Consider the following 22671-nt stretch of genomic DNA (forward strand, 5'->3'; position numbering starts at 1 on the left):
ACAATGGAGAAATCTGACAAACACTATAGCAGCCAGGTGACCAAAATGATACTATATTGCCTTGATATGATGGGATGAAAATGTGCTTTTGTTCCATGGCCTTCCTCCCCCAAACCAGTAACAACAGTCTAACCACGAAGAAAACACCAAATTCCAATACAGGAGCAGTTTACAAAACACCTGACCAGCATTCCTCAAAACTGTCAAGGTCATCAAAAACAAGGAAAGCTTGAGAAACTGTATCAGTCAAGAGGAGCCTAAGGACACATGATGACTAAAAGCCATGTGGTATCCTGGATGGGATCCTGGAGCAGGAAAGGACATTGGATAAAAACTAAGGAAATCTGAATAAAGTATGGACTTTAGTAGTTAAGGATAATGTATCAAAATTGGTTCATTAAATGTAACAAATGTGCCACACTAATGTAAGACATCAATAAACTGAGTGTGGAGTATGCAGGAACTGTCTGTACTATCTTCTCAGTTTTTCTGTAAATCTAAAATGGTTTTTGAAAATAGTTTACTTACAAAAAATAAAATAGAGAACAAGAAAAAGATATTAGAAATAAAAAATAATTACCAAGAGTAAGAGTTGAAAAATAAAGTTGAGGAAATCTCAACATTCATAAGGAGATAAAATGCATAAACATAATGTCCAGCATCTGACTAACAGGCATACCGGAGAGAACAGAAAAAAAAAAAAAAAAAAATGGAAGAGTGGAAGTCACTGAAGAAATAATAGAAGAAAATGTTCCAGAAATGAGGAGATAGTCTTCAAATTGAAAGAGTCTTTCAAGTGGCAAGCAAATGAACAAAAAAGGACCCACATCTATACACACCCTTGTGAACTTTGAGATCAAAGACAAATAATCTAGAAAACTTCTAGAGAGTTTTTTTTTTTTAAAGGTCACCTTTAAAGGAATAAGCAAATTTCTTTTCAGCAGCACTGGATACTAGAAAAGATTGATATGGTCTTCAAAAATTTGAGGGAAAATAATTTTGTATCTTGAATTCTAAAACTTGCCAAATAATGAACCAAATTTGAAGGCAAACTGGGGCACCTTGGTGGCTCAGTTGGTTAAGTGCCTGCCTTCGGCTCACATCATGATTTCATGGTTCCTGTATTCGAGCCCTGCATTAGGCTTTTTGCTGTCAGCGCAGGGCCCGCTTCAGATCCTCTGTTCTCCTCTCTCTCTCGGCAAATTAAAATGTGCAGGTCTCAAAGTTTTCTTTCCATGACCTTTTCTTAAAGAAGTTTCTATACTCTGGCAAAATAACCCAAGAACAAGAAAAATGTAGGATCCAAAATATAATGGAACTTTCAAGGGAGGAGGAGACTAGGGTATTATATAAAGCTTTAATATAAGGGAAGCAAATAGAACAATAACACAACTTTTAGTAGTATCAAAAGAACTCCATTAATAACAGGAAATATCTGTCAAATCAATAAAGATAAGTGAATTTAATTAATTAAAAGAAAAATTTCAGATCACAAAGTAAAACTCAGTATTGTGCTGTACAGAAAGCAAAATGACACCAAAAGCACAAGAAACAAAAGAAAAAAATAAACTGGATTCCATCAAAATTAAAAACTTTTATGCTTTAAAATTAAAAGACAATACATAGGAGAACATTTTTGTAAATCACATATCTGATAAGCAACTGATATCTAGAGTGTATAAAGAACTATTATAACTCCATAGAAAGACAAACAACCCAATTAAAAATGTGCAAATGATCTGAATAGACATTTCTCCAAAGAAGATATACAAATGGTCAATGAGTCTCAAATATTGAAAAGATTTTCAATATTATTAGCTATCAGGAAAATGCAAATCAAAAGCATTAAAAAGACAGATAATAACAACTCTTGGCAAGGATATGGAAAATTTGAAGTCCTCATACATTGTTGGTGGGAATGTGAAATTGTACAGACACTGTAGAAAACAATCTGGTAGTTCCTCAATAAATTATATGATCTAGCAATTATACTCCTATGTTATCTATCCAAGAGACATAAAAGTACAAGTCCACATAAAAACCTGTATACAAATGTTTATAACAATATTATTCATAATAGCCAAACAGTGGAAACAACCAAAATATCCATACACTCTTGAATAAATAAAATGTGATATACCCATTTAACAGAGTATTTGTCAATTAAAGAAATGAAGTGTTGACACTTGTGAGTATAAAAGATTTTATTTCTTATTTTTAAGTTTCTTTAGAAGATAATGAGAGGTGCCTGGTGGCTCATTTGGTTAAGCGTCCAACTCTTGATTGCAGCTTAGATCATGATCTCATGGTTCTTGGGACTAGGCCCCACATCGGGCTCTGTGCTCTCAGCACAGAGAGCACAGGATCTCTCTTGCTTGGGATCTTCTCCCTCTCTCTCTGCCGGCCCCCTCTCTAAAAATAAATGAATATTTTAAAAAAGATAATGAGTTATTTAAGGCAGTATAATAATAATATATTGTGTGCTGTTATGGGTTGAGAATTACATTCCTCAAACTCATATCTTGAAGTGCTAACCCCTAATACCTTCAAATCTAACCTTATCTGGAAATAAGATCATTGCAGATGCAATTAGTTAAGTTAGGATGAGGTCTTACTGGATGGAGTGGGTCCCTAATCCCTAGGGTGGGTCTTTAATCCAAAATAACTGGCATCCCTATAAAAAGGGGAAATTTAGACAAAGACACACATACAGGGAGAAGACACGCCAGAATGAAGGTACTACTGAAAGCTGGGGGAGAGGCCTGGACCAGATCCTTCCCTAGCGCCTTCAGAAGGAGTATGGCCCTGTCCACACTTTCATCTTGACTTCTAGCCTCCAGAACTGTGAAATGATACATTTCTGTGGTTTAAGCCACTCAGTTTGTAGTACTTTGTTATGGCAATCTTACTAAACTGATATATGGACTTAAGAACACGTAAAAATAAAATATATGACAACAATAGCACAAAGGCTGGGGGAAGAGAAATAGAAATATATGGTTAGAGTGCCATGCATCAGCAGACTGTCACAAATTAAGGATATATACTTTAAAGCGTAAAGAAGTGCCTTAAAAAGCTTATGGCTGATAAATCAACAAAGGAGATAAAATGGAATTACAAGGGGCACCTGGGTGGCTTGGTTGAGTGTCTCACTTGGTCTCAGGTCAGGATCTTACAGTTTGTGAGCTTGAACCCCACATCAGGCTTGCTGCTGTCAGCCCAGAGTCTGCTTCAGATCCTCTGTCCCCTGCTTTCTCTGCCCCTCCCCTGCTCATGCTCTCTCTCAAAAATGAATAAACATTTTAAAAAATGGAATTACAAAAATATATTCAATTAATCTACAACAAGCTCCCCTCAAAGAGGAAAAATAATAGATGAGATAAACAGTTACATAATAAATACCCATATAGATTTAAATCTAGTCATATTAAGCATCACATTAAACATGAAGGTCTAAATATTCAAATTAAAAAGACAGAGATTGTCAGATTGGATAAAAAACAAGGCTCAAATTGCCTACAAGAAGCCTACTTTATTTATTTATTTATTTATTTGTTTGTTTGTTCATTCATTCATTCATTCATTCTCAAGTTAGCCACCAGACACTCCAGGTGGCTATATTAATAACAGAACAAGTAGTTTTCTTTTTTTTTTTTTAATGTTTCATTTATTTTTGAGACAGAGCATGAACGGGGGAGGGTCAGAGAGAGGGAGACACAGAATCTGAAACAGGCTCCAGGCTCCGAGCTGTCAGCACAGAGCCTGACGCGGGGCTCGAACTCGCAGACCGCGAGATCATGACCTGAGCTGAAGTCGGCCGCTTAACCGACTGAGCCACCCAGGCGCCCCCAGAACAAGTAGTTTTCAAAGCAAAGAATATAACCAGGAATAAAAAGAACCACTTCATAATGATAAAGAGAAAAGCCAATTTCTTAAGAGGACATAATAATCCTGAACATAAATTCACCTAATAATAGAGCTTCAAAATACATGAAACAAACATTTACAGAACTGAAAGGGGTAATAAACACATCCATAATTACAGTCAGATTTCAATACCCTTTCTCAATATTTGACAAAACAAGTAGAATAAAAATCAGCAGATATACAAAACTAGAATACTCCAATACTACGAATTGACCTAATTGATTTGTGGAATACTCTTCTAAATTCAGAAAAATACACATTGTATTCAAGTGCACACAAAATACTTACCATAATAGGGGCGCCTGGGTGGCCCAGTTGGTTAAGTGTCTGACTCTTGATTTTGGCTCAGGTCATGACCTCACAGTTGGTTAAGATCAAGCTCCACATTGTCAGCTGTCAGCATAGAGCCTGCTTGGATTCTCTCCCTCTCCTCTCTCTCTCTCTCTCTCTCTCTCTCTCTCTCTCTCTCTGCTCCTTCCCCTGCTTTCATGTACTCTCTCTTTCTCTCCATCAAAATAAATAAACATTAAAAAAAAAAAAGAAAAAAAACACCATAATAGACCCTATTCCATGGCCACAAAGCAGCTAAAAATTGTAAAGTTATTCATCCCATACAAAGTGTGTTCTCTGACTACAATGGCATTATAAGTCAATGACAGAAGTGTATAAAATTCCCAAATATTGAAAACTAAATAACACAGTTCTAAATAATATGTGAGTTTAAAAAAAAAATGAATTCAAAGGGAAAAAAGAAAGTATTTAGACTTGAATGAAAATGGAAACAAAATATACCAAATTTGTGGAATGCATCGGAAGCAGTGTTTAGAGGGAAATTTATAACACTAAATACCACAGAGGTTTCCATCCAATAAATGGATGGAAAAGAAGATCTCAAATCTACGATTGCTGTTTCACCTGAGAAAACTAGATAAAGAAGGGCAAATGAAATACAAATTAAGAAGAATAAAGGAAATAATATTAGAGCAGAAACTAAATAGAAAACAGAAAAACAATAGAGAAAAATAATAAAACCCAAAACTGGTTGATAAATGTATAAATGCCTAGGCATTTGGGGGTCGATCACAGAAAACGATATGACCACTAGGTGGCAGTAGCACACAATGAGCTTTATTTGGATGACATTCTGGCCAGGTTGGCATGATGAAGGAAATCCCTCAGAGCATGAAAGTGTCCATCCAGAAGGGGAGGGAGAGCAGGGAGCAAGCTTGTGTGTCTAGAGGATGTCAGTCAGTTACAACACTGAGAGCCTCTGGGACATGAAGCTTTGAAGGGCAGCACCAGTGTGGAGTCTTTTATAGCTACTGGGTTTATTTTATCTATGGCTAGCAGATGTTAGGTGTACTTTCCTGGAGTATGCAAAGCAGACAGACTGCAAATGGCTAAAAAATCTGCTTGTCTGAGCTATTTTTAAAACTACTGTATGTGTAAAATTTGAGTTTTCCATCAGCAGGCTTTTGAGCTAACAGGTCCTAGGCCACTATGAATAAGCTAAAAACATAAGGCCAATATACAAGAGGTTATCTTTGGCTCATAATATAACAATCCATCCCTCAGACCCATGTTGCTTTATAATTTTAGTTGTATGTTAATTCATACTGCCTGAGTTTGGAGCCCATAATAAAGATTTTAAAGCCCCAGAATCCTGTGAGAGTAAAAACTAGAATTTCAAAGCCTATTTGCAGCTAGTCTGTAAGGAGAATAAGGTCAGAAAAGGAGATTTTGACTTGTTCCATTTGTTTAGTCCATAGAGTGTTATTATGGCCTCTTTGATGCATGCCTCTGGCTATCTTTAAAACACGTAGCAAGATGTGCTAAATATGCAGACCTCACTCCCCTCAGCAGCCAATAAGTCATCTAGGACTATGTGTTGATATATACCTGTCCTTGCCAGGAACTTAGGTAAGGAAAGTACACAGCAATACAGTAGGGGTTAAAGTCAGGGGTCATCTGCCCCCAGCAGTAGAGGAATCTGATGGTCTTCTGGGTATTGTCCAAATGGTGTTGCCCACTCTGGCAGTAAGAGTTCCATCTGATGGGTGTCAGTTACAGATCCAGACTTGTCCTCAGTGTCTTTCGTGGAGCAAAGTACTTGAGTGGCAGATGACAGTGCCTTTCTCTCCAGATGGTGGTAGCTAAATGCTAGATGATGAGTGGGCACAGGCTCATGACAGTCACAGAGCTGGTTCATGTCAGGTCCTCATCCCACATTTTGCTGAAGTCCTGATCAAATAGTTAGCCTTTTAGCTCCCAACCAGGAGTTGGTAAAAATAGAAATCTTAGGAAAATGTTTGTTAAGGGCATATGCTATTGCTGGAAGTATTGCACTCGGCTCGGCCCATTGGATGCTTTGGTCTCTCTCCCATACAGAATTTGGAGTGTCTGAATATGGGCCATAGGCTGAGATTGCCCACTGTTTGGCCTTTTTATGCCCTGTGCTCACTCCATTGGTAAAGAGATCATTGACTTTCTCGTTTTGTGAGTGGGGCTGCCCTACCTCTTATCCCCATTGAGCAAGGGATGAGACATCGCTGGGGACTTTGGCATGTTAATCTAGTGCCAGGGTATGTGGCCATGTCCTCATGGAGTCACGACACCCCATAGGGCCAGGTTAAGTTTGATCCCGTAGTAGCATTTCCATCTTAATAAAGTTGCAGCTTCAACTTTACAGGAAGCTTTTTTCCACTGTCCAGAACATAACAAGAATTTCCCCCCATAAGTATCTGGCTCTGCTCCAGCGTGGGCTTCCGTTCTGGTGAGTACCCAGTATGCTGCCCGTGTTGCCTCTCTAGGGGCAAACACCTGTAGGTTGAGTCTGGAAGCTGCTGGCACTAAAAGCCCATGGGTAAGCATGGACCTGTTCATTTGGTCTAGAGACTTCAGGAGGCAAATTTTGGGGTGGCCAAAGCTTCTAGTTTTAAGTCTTGCCTTCAGTTTATAGTGCTTGTTATTATGGCTCAGGTCTCCAGTGGAAAATGGAAAGCTATGGATGGCTGCATAGATGGGGGCCAGCAAATACTGAAGGCGAGGAACATGTTGGTTCTCCTTTTCTGACATGGGAGGTTTCAGGGCTGGCAGCCTGTCTCTCCCCAGGGTATTTGTTAGTCAGCGAGGGCTGCCCTAACAAAGTACATGAACTGGGCGGCTTAAACAATAGACATTTATCGTCTCACCGTTCTGGAGGCTGGAAATCCAAGATCAAGGGGTCAGCAGGGCTGGTTCTGTTCATGCTTCTCTCCTACTTCCTGAAGCTTTGCTTGCAAGTGTTGGTGTCACCCTCATTTTTGTCTTCATCTTCACAGGATGTTCTCCCTGTGTGTGCATCTGTTTCCCAATTTCCCCTTTTTGTGAGGACACCAGTCCCACTAAAATAAGGACCCACCCTACTTTAGTATGACCTAATCTTAACTAATTACACCAGCAATAACCCTTATTTCCAAAAAAGGTCACTTTGTGGAGTCCTGGGGGTTAGAACTTCAATGTATGAATTTGGAGGGAACACAGTTCATTTTTTTTTTATTTTATATTTTATTTTTTTAAAGTTTACATCCAAATTAGTTAGCATATAGTGCAACAATGATTTCAGGAGTAGATTCCTTAGTGCCCCTTACCCTTTTAGCCCATCCCCCCCTCCCACAACCCCTCCCGTAACCCTCAGTTTGTTCTCCATATTTATGAGTGTCTTCTGTTTTGTCCTCCTCCCTGTTTTTATATTATTTTTGTTTCCCTTCCCTTATGTTCATCAAAGTCCTCATATGAGTGAAGTCATATGATTTTTGTCTTTCTCTGACTAATTTCACTTAGCATAATTCCCTCCAGTTCCATCCACGTAGTTGCAAATGGCAAGATTTCATTCTTTTTGATTGCCAAGTAATACTCCATTGTATGTATATGCCACCTCTTCTTTATCCATTCATCCATCGATGGACATTTGGGCTCTTTCCATACTTTGGCTGTTGTTAATAGTGCTGCTATAAATATGGGGGTGCATGTGTCCCTTCGAAACAGCACACCTGTATCCCATGGATAAATGCCTAGTAGTGTAATTGCTGGGTCGTAGGGTAGTTCTATTTTTAGTTTTTTGAAGAACATCATACTGTTTTCCAGAGTGGCTGTACCAGCTTGCATTCCCGGAACACAGTTCAATTCATAACAACCAGATGGCCATGGGTGAAAGACCCTCCCTGCCCCACCTTTCCTCTCCCTCTCCTCTCTTCCCTTTCTTTCTCCCTCAATTTATCTTCTCCCTCTCTCCTTCCCTTCCTCCCTCTCTCTCCCTCCAGAAGTCCAACTATTAGCGCTGGCTAAGGAAGTGAATGGAAAATGATTTAAAGTGAGAGAACTGACAAATAGGCACGTCAGAGCGAGAAGCAGGGCCAGTTACCGGCCACCACAGTGTTTAAGAATCTGGGGAGTCCCAAAGGCCTTCCCTGGGCATTTCTTCAATAGTCTGTGCCTCTCTGTAGAGGGAAGTCCTTGAAAGCCATAGCCTCAGGAGAGCTTCATGAGAGGGAAGAAAAAGGTGCAGAACAGTGTGCCTGCTGGGCCCCCATTTGCTGTTTTGAAAGGGACCGTATATAGCCACATTCCACTCTCCTTGAGGAGAGATGGAAACTGTAGACTGCCTCTGTGTGGTAGGGAGATTTTTTCACTTTTACTCTTTGAGATGTTTCTTTTTTAAGCATGGGCAGGTTTCACTTTCCAATTAAAAAATAACAGTAACGAGTGAGTGGTAATGAACCAAGTCACGCCTCTGGAGGCCTCTGCCCACACTACTGGAAGGCCTCTTGTGCATGCATTTGCATGGGTTACAAGAAACACAATGTTTTTGACTGGAAAGATAATTATCTTAATTCACCAGCCATGTCAATCAGCAGATTTGCCTCTGAATACCTTCTCAGTCTTCCCCCAAACCTGCTCTTTCTTGAAAGTTTCTTACCATTATGGGCATTCAAAGGACTCAGAAGCTAATGTCAAGATTTGTTGAATAGTTTGAACAATGGCAAGTGCCCAATTTTGGAATAAGAATGTGCCTTCTCAGGGTGGCAATATTCACAAGATGAACACCGATACTTGAGCATTTCCCATGTACCAAGCAATGCCCATGCACGATCCTATTTCCTTCTAACAACCTCTCTACAAGGGGGTGGGGTGCGCTACCATCATCCCCACAGGAACCAATCGGTAGAGTTACTCAGGCAAAGTCAAACAGTGAGTGTGCTGGCGGAGCCAGGATTTGAGACTAGGTCTGGGCAAACTCCAGAGCCTGAGCACGTAATCCTCAGCTGCTAGCTGAGGTAAAGGAAATGTGAAGCCACATATCACCAAATCCAATGTTAAATTAAGCAGTGAGACTGAAACACAGAGGAAACTGAAAAATCACAATGAGGTAGCCCTACCTATTAAGCTACCTACTGTGTGCTGGGCATCCTTCTGAGCATTTGCGCCCCTATGATCTCTCTGTGCAGTGGGCATCGATGCCCTCAGGAGGAGGAAACCAAAGCTTAGTGAGCTAAAGTGACTTTTGCCCTAGACCACATAGCCCACAGGTGGCAGAAGGGGAATAGGACTTGGGGTCATATGACCCCAAAGCACCCTCTCTTGGCACATCCATCCTTGTTCCTGTTCCTCCACTGAAAGTGATCTCAACAAATTCCTGAATGAGCAGATGAATGACAATTCCTGAATGACAAGAAAACCACCATGAAGAGTCCCACCTCAGTAACGCACAGCCCTACACTGCCTGAGCTGGGAGGCGGTCTGAGGCAAAGTCATTCTTCCTCTCTGCCTTCCCAACCAGAACCTGGGACACTGCTGACCAAGGAGGGGAGAACAAAGATAGTGAGTGGCTGGGGCTCTCCGTCTGACCCTGGTCCTCTCCCCTGGGTCCTCCTGTGTGCACATGGGCACTCGGCCAAGGTGCTTTGTGCTAGCTACCACTCTGAAGAGAAGGAAGGCCTCCCGCAGGGGTGATGGTCAGGAGACCTGACCAGATTCACTGGGACACTTAGCGAGTGCTGTGAGCTGCAGGCACGGCTGGGCTGAAATGGGTCCATATCAAGCTTCCAGTCACATTTGATGGATAAGGGAGCTCACTGTGGCTGTGAATCCAGGTGGGGTTGTGGAAGCCACTAGAAAAAAAAAAACAGCTGGGTTGACTGAAGGGGCTTCTAACCTGCCATCTTGCTCAGACATCTATAGAAAAAAATGCTGTAAGGAGACTCCATGCTCTCAGACACTTTTTTTTTAAGCCAAGAAAACTTCAAAAGCTTCCCTGAATGGTTTAGACATGTGTCTGATGATTTCACAAGAGAGGATCTGAAAACAATGTAGATACCCACCCAAAGATGTCAAGTACTGAGACAATGCCTAGCATTCACGGCTGGTGTTCCCAAAGGTCCCACTCCAAGTCTCCTGCCTCTCTTTCTTGGCACTTAAAGAAATACCCAGTAGCTGATGTCTGCCAGCTTTGTGACTCCACTCCACTCGGAGCACCAGCCACGTACATCCAGACCAGCATTGGCCATCTCCTTGCTCAGGGAGCCCCGGGAACTTCAGATCACCCTCACTCGCCATTTTCGCCACTCCCGTTGGGCTTGCCCGTCTACGCTCTGTCCTCATTAATGGTTCCCTACCCTCCTATCCATCCAGTCTTAGCCTCTTCCTTCTCCAACTCTAATGGCCAAACGGAACAAGTTCTAACAGTTCTCTCTCCAAAGATATTTCAATCTGTTGTGTCCTCTTTGTTCTCAGTTACTATCCAACTCAGAGACTCCGTCTCCCATCAGCGCTACTATGACCACATGGTCGATCCCCTGCTTCAACCATGCAATTCATCCTTCAGATCACAGCATATTCAGAAGACTAATACAGTAGCAAGAGCAAGTTACTCCGGAAGGAGGAAAGAGAAAGGAATCGGGAGGCCCAGGTTAGAAAACCTGTGGCCTATAAGTCCACCTTCAAACTGTGGCACACTCCTACCTCATCTTGTCTCACATTTCCTGGAATCATTGTAGTTTCATGGATACACCTGGGGGAGTTCCAATCCTTGTGATACATTGCTTCTTCTGCTCACGATGTCTTCCTTGCTTGTCTGCCCAGCACATAGTTAAAGCCTGAGATCTGGAACCAGAAAAAGCCAGATTTGAACCTCAGCTCCAACTACTAGCTCTATGACCTTCATCCTGAGCCTCTTTCTGCATCCCTAATATAAAGGTCATATCAGTATTTATGTCATAAAACTGTTAACAGCCTTAAATGATATTAAATTGTTTAGTGGAGAGGCATGGCACACAGTAAGCACTCAATAAATGTTATCTATCATAATCATCCTTGCCCCTCAGAAGTCAACTCCACACCGTCTCCTGCATGAAGTTTTTCTTGATCTCTTCTAGTTGTGCCCCCAGTAAACCCACCATAATGCATTTATAATTAAGTTTGCTTTCCTGGGTCCCTCCTCACATTGTGACCTAATTAAGGGCAGAAGCTAGCTGGTTCATCTTTGGTCCTCTGCTATTGAGAGAATCTGGCACCTATAGGGCTCAGTGTTTGTTGAATGAATTGGTTAACGAATGAAGAAAAGAGGAAGTAGGGACTATTCATTAGCCAAATTTACTGTGTACTTCATGACAGACTTTGTTCTGGTTGCTGGGGATACATCAGTAAATAGAACGGATGGAGTTCCTGCCCTCATGGAGCTCCCACTCTAAGGAGGAGGATATACTCAACAACAAACAAGTCAATATATAGTAAGTTGGATGGTGCAAAGCGCTCCCGGGAAAATAAAGCGAGGGGCAGGTGCTTTCTCCTATAAGAAAAGTTAGGCAAGGTGTCATCAATAAGGTGACGTTTTAACAGAGATCAAAGGAAGTGAGGGAGCAAGGTTGGTGGATATTTGAGGAGACAGGGCAAGAAAGTGTGATGCAGACAGAGAACAGATGGGTGCATATGAATAAAGGGAAGCTGGCCAGAACACCATTTTATTCATCTGTAAAACAGGGACAATATCATCTCAAAGAATTAAGTACCATTGATGTCAAAATGTGAAGTGCCATATATTAGTTCAGCTCAACACACCGAATGGTGACAACAATATGGACATGGTTCTTGTCCCCTGGGACCCCATGGCCTCTTTGCCTTGGTCCTCCTTCCCCCTGAAAACATGGGTTTCAAAAGAGGTCAGCTTGGAATGGCTGTCCGTAACTACACTGGTCATCCACAGGTAAGTTCTTCGAGAGACCAGTGCTTCCTGACCTGTGCTGGTCTCACACAGAACTGGCCTGGGGAACTCTATTTCTCTGCTATCTCTAGCCAAAAAAAGTAACTTCTTGTTCAAAACATACAAGAAACGAGAGAATTACAAAGAAATCACTTCTTCTCAAAACTCAAAGGGCGGGCAATCAAATAAACCTCTCTCCTTTTCTCTCCTGACTCTCAAACCGTGAGCACTGATTTCCCTCACCTACGGAGATCCTCACATATTGGAGACCAAACTCCATGTTCCTTTACTTTCAATCCACTTTTTAACATGTCATCATAAAACATTTATGAAGTTTTATTTAAAGCCTTACTCATTGCTCTCTAGTCAAATAAACCTAAGGAATGACTCGCTGCCCTAGGGCCTGATATGCTTTGAACCTCCCTCCGTGCATCCATCATGGAAAGAACCTTCAGCACAGGTCTTTGTAAGAACTGAGCTAGTCCTGGGGAGCACAGATCCAAACCCTCCTCCCCCAGAGTGAGTGGTGTTTTCCCTAGTTGTTCCTTCATATCCTTCTTTTAATTCAAATCCTGCTTTGAGGCAGCAAGAATGTTTTTTAAAAATCTTATAGTAAATCCTTTTACAAACGGTCATCTCCAAGTTTTGGTCAAATCTTTACATTTATGTACTGAGCTTGCTTAAAATGAGGCATACTAGTAATACTGTGATACAGCCCACCACTTTCTTTAAAAAACCAATGAACATATGAAATGCCTATCTGTAGCTCAACATACCAAAATGAGCCAACTTGAGACACATGCATTTTTGTAACATTTCTAGCCCATGTCTACACTAGGCAATTCCACCTCTCAGGACTTCTCGAACATCTCAGCAATCCTTTTATATACAGGTACCCGACCTCACTTAACTCCACACTACACGTACCTGTTCCACAGTGCATCTGAGATGGGAAAGCGGCTACCTCTACGGCAGGAGGGGAAGATCATAACAGAGACCATATGGAGCCTGGCCTGACAATCTCTAAGAGGAAGAGTAGTATGCAAGTGGGTGAGAAGTCAATTTGGAAACAATGGTTAATCTAATGCCCTCCAAAACAAAACAAAACAAAATTGCAGAGCATTTTACTAGTAAAGGGGTCCCTCTCTGGCTCCCAGGGCACAATCTTGGCAGGCCAGAAGGCAGTCGGATGATATAATTAAATGCTGCAAGAAAAAACCCCCATCAACCGAGAATTCTGTATCTGGCAAAAACTATCCTTCCAAAATGAGGGAGAAATTAACACATTCCCAGATAAACAAGCGCTGTGGAAATTCACTACCAATAGACAAGCTCCACAAGAAATGCTTAAGGTGGTCCTCCAAATTGAAAGAATACTAGTAAGTAATTCGAAGCCATACAAAAATGTAAATCTTTCCAGTAGAGCTAACTACACGGATAAATATAAAACTTAGTTTTATAATTATAACAACTTCTTTTACAGGATTTAAAATACAAAAGCATAAAAAATAACTAGAAGTCTGTTAGTGGGTACACAATATATATAAATGTGATTTATGATTTCAGTAACATAAAAAGGGCTAGACTATAAAGTAGCTTTTGTATGTGATTGAAATTACAGTTTAAAAACATTTGTAGCTTAGTATGTTATATGTAATTACCATAACTACAAAGAAAATGTCTATAAACACATCCCTACACACTGAAAACTACAAAATGTTGCTCAAAGAAATGAAAGAGAATATACAGATCCTGTGTTCATAGACTGGAAGACTTAATATTGTTAAAACGTCCAGCACTACCCAAAGTGATCTATGGAACCAGTGCAGTCCCTATGAACACCCCAATGACGTTTATTGAAGAAATAGAATAATCCGTCCTAAGTTTCATATGAAATCTCAAGGGACCCCAAATAGTCAAAACAATCTTGAAGAACAAATTTAGAAGACTCACACTTTAGGATCTGCTACAAACCTATAGTAATCACAACAGTGTCACGCTCTTTCCCTCAGTCACGTGGAGGCAGAGGATTGGGTGCACTCAAAATTGGGCTCCACCCATAACCCACCTCCATGACTGAGGAAGTCATTGCTGCTGGAAGTGTAATGGAGGTTAACACTGTTTTACAAGAGGTGCTGAAGACCACCCTTATCCATGACGGCCTAGCATGTGGAATTCGTGAAGCTGCCAAAGCCTTAGACAAGGGCCAAACCCATCTTTGTGTGCTTATATCCAACTGTGATGAGCCCATGTGTGTCAAGTTGGTGGAGGCCCTTTGTGCTGAACACCAAAATCAACCTAATTAAGGTTATAAGAAATTAGGGGAATGGGTAGGCCTCTGTAAAACTGACAGAGGGAAAACCCCATTAAGTGGTTGGTTGCTGTTCTGTGGTGGTTAAGGACTATGGCAAACAGTCGCAGGCCAAGGATGTCATCAAGGGATACTTCAAATGTAAGAAAAAAACCAAAACTTGGTTCTTGTTGCAAAAAAACCCCCCCAAAAACAGTGTCACTCTGGCACAAAGACAGACATATAGCCTGATGGAATTGAGCCCAGAAATGATTTTTAACAAGGGAACCAAGGCCATTCAATGAGAATAAAGAATGATTGATGGGGGGTGGGTGATGGGTATTGAGGAGGGCACCTTTTGGGATGAGCATTGGGTGTTGTATGGAAACCAATTTGACAATAAACTTCATATATTGAAAAAAAATAAAATTAAAAAAAGAATAAAGAATGAAATGGGGAAAATATTTGCAAATTAAGGAGTTATTATCCACAATATATAAGGAATTCCAACAACTCAACAGCTTATTTAAAAAATGGGCAAAATATTTGAATAAGTAGTTCTCCAAAGAAGGTATCAAAAGCACTAAAATAAGATGTTCAATATCACTAATCATCAGAATACAAATCAAAAACACAATGGGTGTACCATCTCACACCCATTAGGATGGCTACTATTAAAAAAACCACACACACACACAACAAAAAGTAAGTGTTGGTGTGGTGGTGGACAAATTGGAATCCTTTGCACTATTGGTAGGAATGTAAAATGGTGCAGCCATTATGGAAAACATAATGGCAGTTCCTTAAGATTAGAATTACCGTAAGATCCAACAATTCTACCTCTGGGTAGAATTACTTCAAACAATTGAAAGCAGAGTCTCAAAGAAATATTTGCACACCCATGTTCATGGCAGCATTATTCACAAAAGGTAAAAGCAACCCAAATGTCCATGAACAGATGATGAATGGATAAGCTAACCATGGTATCTACATACAAGAGTATTTATTATTCAGCCTTAAAATGGAAGAAAATGCTGATACATTTCAACATGAATGAACCTTGAGAACATTGTGCTAAGCGAATACACCAGTCAAAAAGGATAAATAATGTATGATTCCATTTATGTAAGAGTCATAGTCAAAATCATAGACAAAGTAGAACAGTGATTGCCAGTGCTGGGGGGTGGGGGGTAAGGGAGAGAATGTGGAGTTACTATTCAATGGGTAGTTTCACTTTATTAACATGAAAAGATTTCTGGAGATGAAAGGAAGTGGTGATTGCAAACAAGAGTGAACAATGTCACTAACTGTACACTTAAGATAGCCCTTTAAGATGTCAGATTTTATGTGTATTTTACATATTTACAATTAACTTAAAATAATTATAGTCAACAATTCTTTTAACTGGAAACAAAATGATTGTTTCACTCCATTCAAATGGTCAAGGTTACCACCACCAAACACTGGGACAAACTCAAGGTCCTGTGGAGAGAAATATGCTTAACTATTTGGGAAGCAAGAAGCAAGCTGTCAGCAAGTTACTCATATGTATAAATGTTACAAATGTTCACAATTGGTTAAATATAGGTGAAGGGCATACTGGGAGTTTATTTTGCCAATCTTGCCACATAATGGTTAATTGGAAATATTTCCAACATTAAAAAAAAAAAAAAAAAGCCACTGTTAGGCCAGGTTTGGCAATTTCTAAAATAACCCATTGACCAAGGCTCATTTATACAGAAACAATCTTCTTCCATATAAGACAAATCCCGCATCATTTTGAATTCCTCAGGCATGATTGTCACTTTACACCTGACACCAACAGTTTTACCCTACATGGGAGAAACCATCAGGTAACTGGAGCTTACCCCATCAAATGGCAAAATGCTATATTGGTAAACTTTAAATCTTTTTTTTTAGAAAGTATGACTCTTACCTTTCTTGTTTAGAATTTTTAATGACCAGGGTCATCAACATGGGCTTCAATAGGTGGCTGTGCTTTTTTTTTTTTGCTCTCACAAGTTTTTTTGAGGCTATTTATATGAAGCAAATGGATAGTGTAGAAAGCAATTGTTTCCATCTAGTGGTTAGCAAGCACCTAATAATATCTTTACGTACCTGCCTTTTATAGCTCACTATTCCATCTGTGCTTCTAAGCTTGTTGAAAGCAAATGTAGAGATTCTGAGATTCTTTTGAGTAAAGTGCATACACTGCATGTTATTTTGTCTGTTCAAAAGCTTTTATGGTGAGGTTTTCATGTTTTTTTGAAAATCCAGGCTGTCAGAAATCCTATTCCAATTTGTATGAGTAGAATTTCTACAATTGAATTACTGGTGGGGCGCCTGGGTGGCTCAGTCGGTTAAGCGTCCAACTTCAGCTCAGGTCACGATCTCAGGGTTTGGGAGTTCGAGGCCACGTCAGGCCCTGTGCTGATAGCTCAGAGACTGGAGCCTGCTTTGGATTCTGTGTCTCCCTCTCTCTGCCTCTCCCCCACTTGTACTCTGTCTCTCTCTCAAAAATAAATAAAATGTAAAAAATAAAAAAGAATTACTGGTTCTTGGGTTTAGTCATTTTGACTAATTAAAGATTCTTCATAATTAAATCTAGAGACTACTAAAGTAAGTTCAAAGTATCACAAAAACAAAATACAGCCACAAACTATAATTATCTATCCCAACTGCCCAAGTGCCATCAGTAACTGGCACAGTAATTTTCAGTTATATCCACATTTCCTCTAACGGCGGTATTTCTCACCCTGTTTTTCATTATAGCACCCTTCCCGGGAGAAAACATCTATGTAAATTAATTAAAATCCAGTAATTAAAGTTTCCCTAACAAGACAAACAGTAAGAAATAAGATTTTGTTGGTATTTCCTTTCAACCCCAACTAGGGTACTGTGATTCAATTCTGACGCTAACCACTTGGGAGTTAGCACTGCACTCCCCAGGTTTAAGGGCTCAGTCTTCCACAATACTGCCCTCATTTTGGATGCCAGCAGCAAGAGGGTCCATGCCCACTTTTGACTAACTGGTTACAAATCTGGGGGTTTCCATGAACCCCTCAGGTTCAAAAATTTGCTAAAATGACTGCCAGAACTCAGGAAAGCACTATGTTTATGATCATTTTTATTACAAAGGAAGACCAACGAAATGAAGACACACAGGGCAAGTTCTGGGAGGAGACAGTTTCCACACACTCTCCTTGTGGAATGAAGGCACATCACCATCTCAGCTCAGTGTGCTCACCCATCAGGAAGCCCCAGTGAGCTTCCGGGTCAAGAGTTCTTAACTGGGGTTTCACTACACAGGCATGATCGATGCCATCATTGGGCATGTGACTGAACTCAATCCCCTCACGCCAATCATGCATCAGGCCTGCCCAAAGTCTCAACCCTCAAATTACATGGTGGATCTTTCTGGTAACAGCCCCCACCCTAAAGCTATCTAGGAGCCTACCATGAGCCACCTCATTAGCGTCACAAAGACATTCCCACCACCTACACGGCTTAGAAGCTCCTTGTTAGGAACCCAAGATAGAGACCAGACAAATTCCTTAAATTCCTTATTATGCCACAGTCAGGCAGGCTGAACACGGACAGTTTACAAACCACTGTAATATTTAAGACTTTTTTCCCTCACCAAAAACCAATTTTCACCCCCCACTGAGAATGGATCCTCTAAGACAATGAAGAGACAGCCCCCCAAAACCAGAATGGAACTTTATTGTGTAAAGTTTATAGAAGTATGAGTAGTCTTCTGTACAAAGTACACAACAAACAGTTTTAAATACAAGTGAGAGAAATGCGAGTCCTATGACATTTGATACAAGCGGAAGCATTTACAGAAACACTAAAAAAAAAAATTTAAAATATCCTCTTCTTTCTCCAAAGAGTCCATTGCGCATTTCTTAGAGATGGGTACACATCCCAGGCAAGGTCACAATGGCATTTTATTGCCCTCGATGCTGATTTTCACTGCGTGTGCAGATCTGCTTTTTTTCCTGATATCTGTGAACTTTCTCATCTGTTTATCCAGTCGACTGATACCCTTCTTGGAGGTCCCCTGAAACTAAGAGTGGGGTAAAAATTAAAGAGCAAATTATCGAAATACACAAATCCAGTTTTGCCTTTCATCTCCGTTTGTCTGAAAGTTAAAAAGGGCTCTTATCTCTGGAATAATCATAATCTGCTTTGGTGACCTCAGGAATAGAGCAAGCGTTAGCAATGTACACATGTTAAACTCTCTCAATGAAGAGTAACGAACTGTGCCTTATTTTAAAATTTTGCCTCAGTCCATAGATATCTAGATGGAAGAGGGACGATTTAAACTATGATCCCCCCCGCAATTCCATCAAATTAGATTCTGACTGTATGCTTTTCCCTTTCAAAAGTCAGCATGGAGCTGACAGCTTGTCATATTCACCTTCAAACAGTGCCGGCATGAAGAATGATCTTCTGAGGCAAGGAAAGTCACCTGAGAAAAAGCATGAAGCCTGATGAACGAGGTTAGAGGACGAGTAAAGTGAACCCGTCAGGCGGTGGAGCTCTAGTTTCAGACTTGAAGTGAATCTCTGCTTGGCCTCAGCAGGTTCTGTAGCCCTGGGCAAATGTGGCCCCTGGTCTGTACTTTCGGGACCGTCAGGAGAGGTAAATGAGGTAATACTGTCAAATACTAGCACACAGTCAGTGCTCAAAATAAGTATCAGCTGTTACCATCATTACTACTACTTTGGGATGGATCAGATTTATGATACATATACTAGATACAAGAAGAAAAGTAAATTAAGCCTTGAATCCAAGGGGCTTACCACTTCTTGCATCTGTTCCTGCTAGCCTCTTAGTTTTAAGATTTGGTTTTGGTTATTTTTTTCATAATTTCAAACAACTACACGTCTTGAAGAGATGCAGTCTCCAGAAATCGATACTGTTAGAAATGCTGAGAAGGTCTGCCACTTCTAACAAAGATCAGAGCCAATTCTTCTTGTTGACTAGTGTTACTGACAATTCTGATCTTTAAGAATGTTGAGTGGTTTATAAAGAGAGGAGTTTTTCTAATTCTTCTCCCCAGATGTCTACTACTGAACCATCTGTGCAGCTCAATCCTGAGACTGCTAAAAGAAGGGAGGGCCCAGAAGACACTCTGGGGGTGGGGCCAGTGTGGGGATGTTCCTTTGAGCTGGGGAGCCCCCCAAGTCTCACTCCACCTCTAGACTCAGCGTGTACCTCACACAGGAGCTCCTGTCAGTCTTGAACAGGAGCCATGTAGATCATCCACCCTAGATTTTCTGAAACAATCCCACATCCAAATATTATTTTATATCAATTTAATACTTGGCACTAGGACTCTGAGTTAGCATAAATATTCATTACCAGATGAGAAACAACTATGCTTCTCTCACGCTATCGAAGCCCCAGATTTCCTAGACGGTCCTAGATATGTGACCTCCTTTCAGACAATGTGCCCTGATTCTTAGTAGTTAGTCCACATCAGAAGCCTTACCTGCTTATATCTGCACCAATTACTCAACTCCCAGCAGCTGTACACACCAGCCAATACTGTCTCCCAGGACCCTGGCAATCTGAGCCCTCTAGCCTCCTCAAATGGGACATACCCAGATGACACGAATCCACTCCTACCTAGTCCTATAACTTTTAAGACTTATGGCTGGAAGATGCCTAGTTTCCCCAAGTCTGGAAACACACAGGATATAGTACCTAACATGCCAAATTCAGTGATCTCTCTCCTGATTCAACTCTGTACCACTTCCTTAGGACAGTAAAAGTGTATGCTGCACTGTTTTATCAGAGAAAAACCAAAAGCAGCTTAAAAGATCAGCAAGATAGGTTTGCTTTAAAAAATTATGATACGACTGTATTTGGACACAATATTAAGTCACTGAAGAATGTTTACTCAAATGAATGTTTACCGTGTTAAGTAAAACACAAATCCAACAAAGTATAAAATAACAATTTTGCATAAAATTTGAAAACAAAAATACCAAAGCACAAAACCAGCAATGTTTATGTACAATATAAAGAGGACAAAAAGGAAATAACCCAAAATGTTAATATTAAGGTGTGGTGGAATTACAACTGACAGTAATTTTATTTGTGCTTTCTGCATTTAAAAGGTTATAAAAAAACATACATTGCTTTTTGTCATTTTAGTGTTATCTTAAAAGCACTCCATGGAATAAATTAACATATAAACATACAATGTAGTATAGGTTACTGCACTATTTAGGAGTGAAAAATCAGAAACCACAGAGGAATAAATAAACAAATTATATATTCACATGATAGACTATTAGGCATCCATTATAAGTGATAAAACTATAAGGTGGTTTAACGAGGAGAAGTGACCAAAATTATATACAGAATAATTGTAATTATATGAAAGTATCAATAGAAAAAAAGGGCAAAAATGGTATCAAACTGCTTTTGAATTGTGGGCAATTTCCCTTTCTAATCTCAAATTTTCTATAATTACAACCAGAAAAAAACCAACTTTGAAGCATTACTGGAAATACATTTAACACATCAAACTGTTAATAGTGGGGACTCTGAGGAAGAGCAGGGTTTTGGGGATGGGTTATTCTATAGTCTTTTATATTCACTTATGTAATTTCAAAGATAAAAATGGCATTTAAAACAACGAGCATTTCATTTGAAAGCCATTTACTCACTCCAATTTATTCTTGGAAAATACGTTTTCTAATAGTACTCTTCATGTCTCTGTGGTTCGTGAAAGCCCTGAGTGAATCTGTAAGGATTCATCCTGAACTGGGGAAACGGTATCAGGTAGTTTAAGGACAACATCCTAAAATGTAACATGAAACCACCAGCTTTCTGGATCATGCCGTATTTATTTGTTTTCTGACAGAACTCTATCAGCCAGACTCAGGCCTAGGTAAATACTGGCACATTATGACCTGGGGGGTGTGGGATGAAGGAAAGGAATTCAGCTTAAGTTTCCCTCTCCTCCTGCTGGTCACTTCTCTCTTCCCACCTCTCCGTCACATACTGGGAGAGGAGGGCACATGCCCTTCAAAACACCGACAGGCTTCCAAAGAAGAGTGGCCACTGAGACTCTGTATTATAATTTCTTTGCCAGATTGTGGTTCTCAATTCTCAAAAGTAAGTATATTGGGGAGGAAAAACTACCAGGGAGAGGGATAAAAAGAGGGAAAGACAGTGAAAACCAGGTAAAAGAAAGAGGGGTGGCTGAGGGAGAGAAGGGAGGTCAGGGGACGTTTTTATGAGTAAAAGTACAAAAAAGGGGAGGGAAGTTACGAAAAAGTTCTTGGCTCTGAAGCAGTAGTGCTCTTCTATCTTCCAGCTATTCTCAGTAAGAAAGAAAGGGTGTGCTTTGTTTTGACTGCAGCTGAACAGCAAAAACGAACGCGCACAGAGGTGAGTGTAGTCCGTGAAAAGAGCTGCCCAAGCAGGGGTCCCAGAGAAGTCACAAGAAGGCAACACACTCAGACTCTTCAGAGCACCCTGCCACAAGGCACTGCTGTTAACCTCAGAGCACAGCTGGGAGTGAGTCTGGCTGCAGGAACGGTCCCAACTCTTTCACTTCTGACCATCAATCAAATTTATCTCCTAAGTGTTCAGTGCAAGGCTTTATGCACTGGGCCCTCAAATGCACACAGACAATGTGGGAAAAAGCCACTTCCCTTCCACTAAGAAGCTACATTCACATTCACATGCCTGTAATGCAGACCGCTATGATCCTGGACCCTAAAAAAGCATTTTCAATAAAAATGGGTAAGAGGAAGACCAAATGCTTATCAGGGACTTAACTATATATGAATTCCTGGGGTACCAATAAAGGAAGGGACTTCCATATCCATTTCTAAACATTCAGTAGGACTCGAAAGTCACAAAGTGTTTGTTAAGTTCATTACTTCAGTAACTAAAAGTGGGCCAGGCCTTTTTTGGTTAAGAAAGCACACGCACACTTGTTTTCACTCTAGCTGCTGACAATTCAAGCCCATGCACAGAGCATGCTTCCTTGGGGATACCTCCCGGATACACTCTGGTAGGGCCAGGACTACAGGGGCATCCTGTTGCCTTCAATGCTGAACTTGACAGCACGGTGCACTTTGCTGAGTCGTTTCTGTTCTGCAAATCGCCTCTTATGCTTTTCCAATCGGCTTAGGCCCTTTTTAAGAATACCAGGCTAGAAAGAGTGGTTTGAATGGAGAATAAAAAG

General features: G+C 40.6%; 1 protein-coding gene and 1 pseudogene across 6 annotated transcripts in view; one reads left to right on the plus strand and one right to left on the minus strand.

The window, feature by feature from the left end:
• Nucleotides 1–14235: 14235 nt before the first annotated feature.
• On the plus strand, nt 14236–14758 carry LOC109278802 (40S ribosomal protein S12-like; annotated as a pseudogene).
• Nucleotides 14759–17563: 2805 nt separating this feature from the next.
• Nucleotides 17564–22671, minus strand: part of IWS1 (interacts with SUPT6H, CTD assembly factor 1) — a 41137-nt gene continuing 36029 nt past the window's right edge. For 3 of the 6 annotated variants that reach the window (XM_019469459.2, XM_019469457.2, XM_019469454.2), the window contains exon 14: nt 17564–18522. In XM_019469459.2, coding sequence (XP_019325004.1) covers nt 18391–18522 — 132 coding nt within the window. In that variant the 3' untranslated portion in view covers nt 17564–18390. Of the gene's footprint in view, nt 18523–18876; nt 18928–20341; nt 22639–22671 lie in introns of those variants that run through there. The other 3 variants (XM_053910067.1, XM_053910051.1, XR_008424986.1) reach the window with 2 other exon arrangements.

This window comes from Panthera pardus, unplaced genomic scaffold (genome assembly GCF_024362965.1).
Source record: "Panthera pardus isolate Hobbes unplaced genomic scaffold, ASM2436296v1 HiC_scaffold_10, whole genome shotgun sequence".
Lineage (NCBI taxonomy): Eukaryota > Metazoa > Chordata > Mammalia > Carnivora > Felidae > Panthera > Panthera pardus.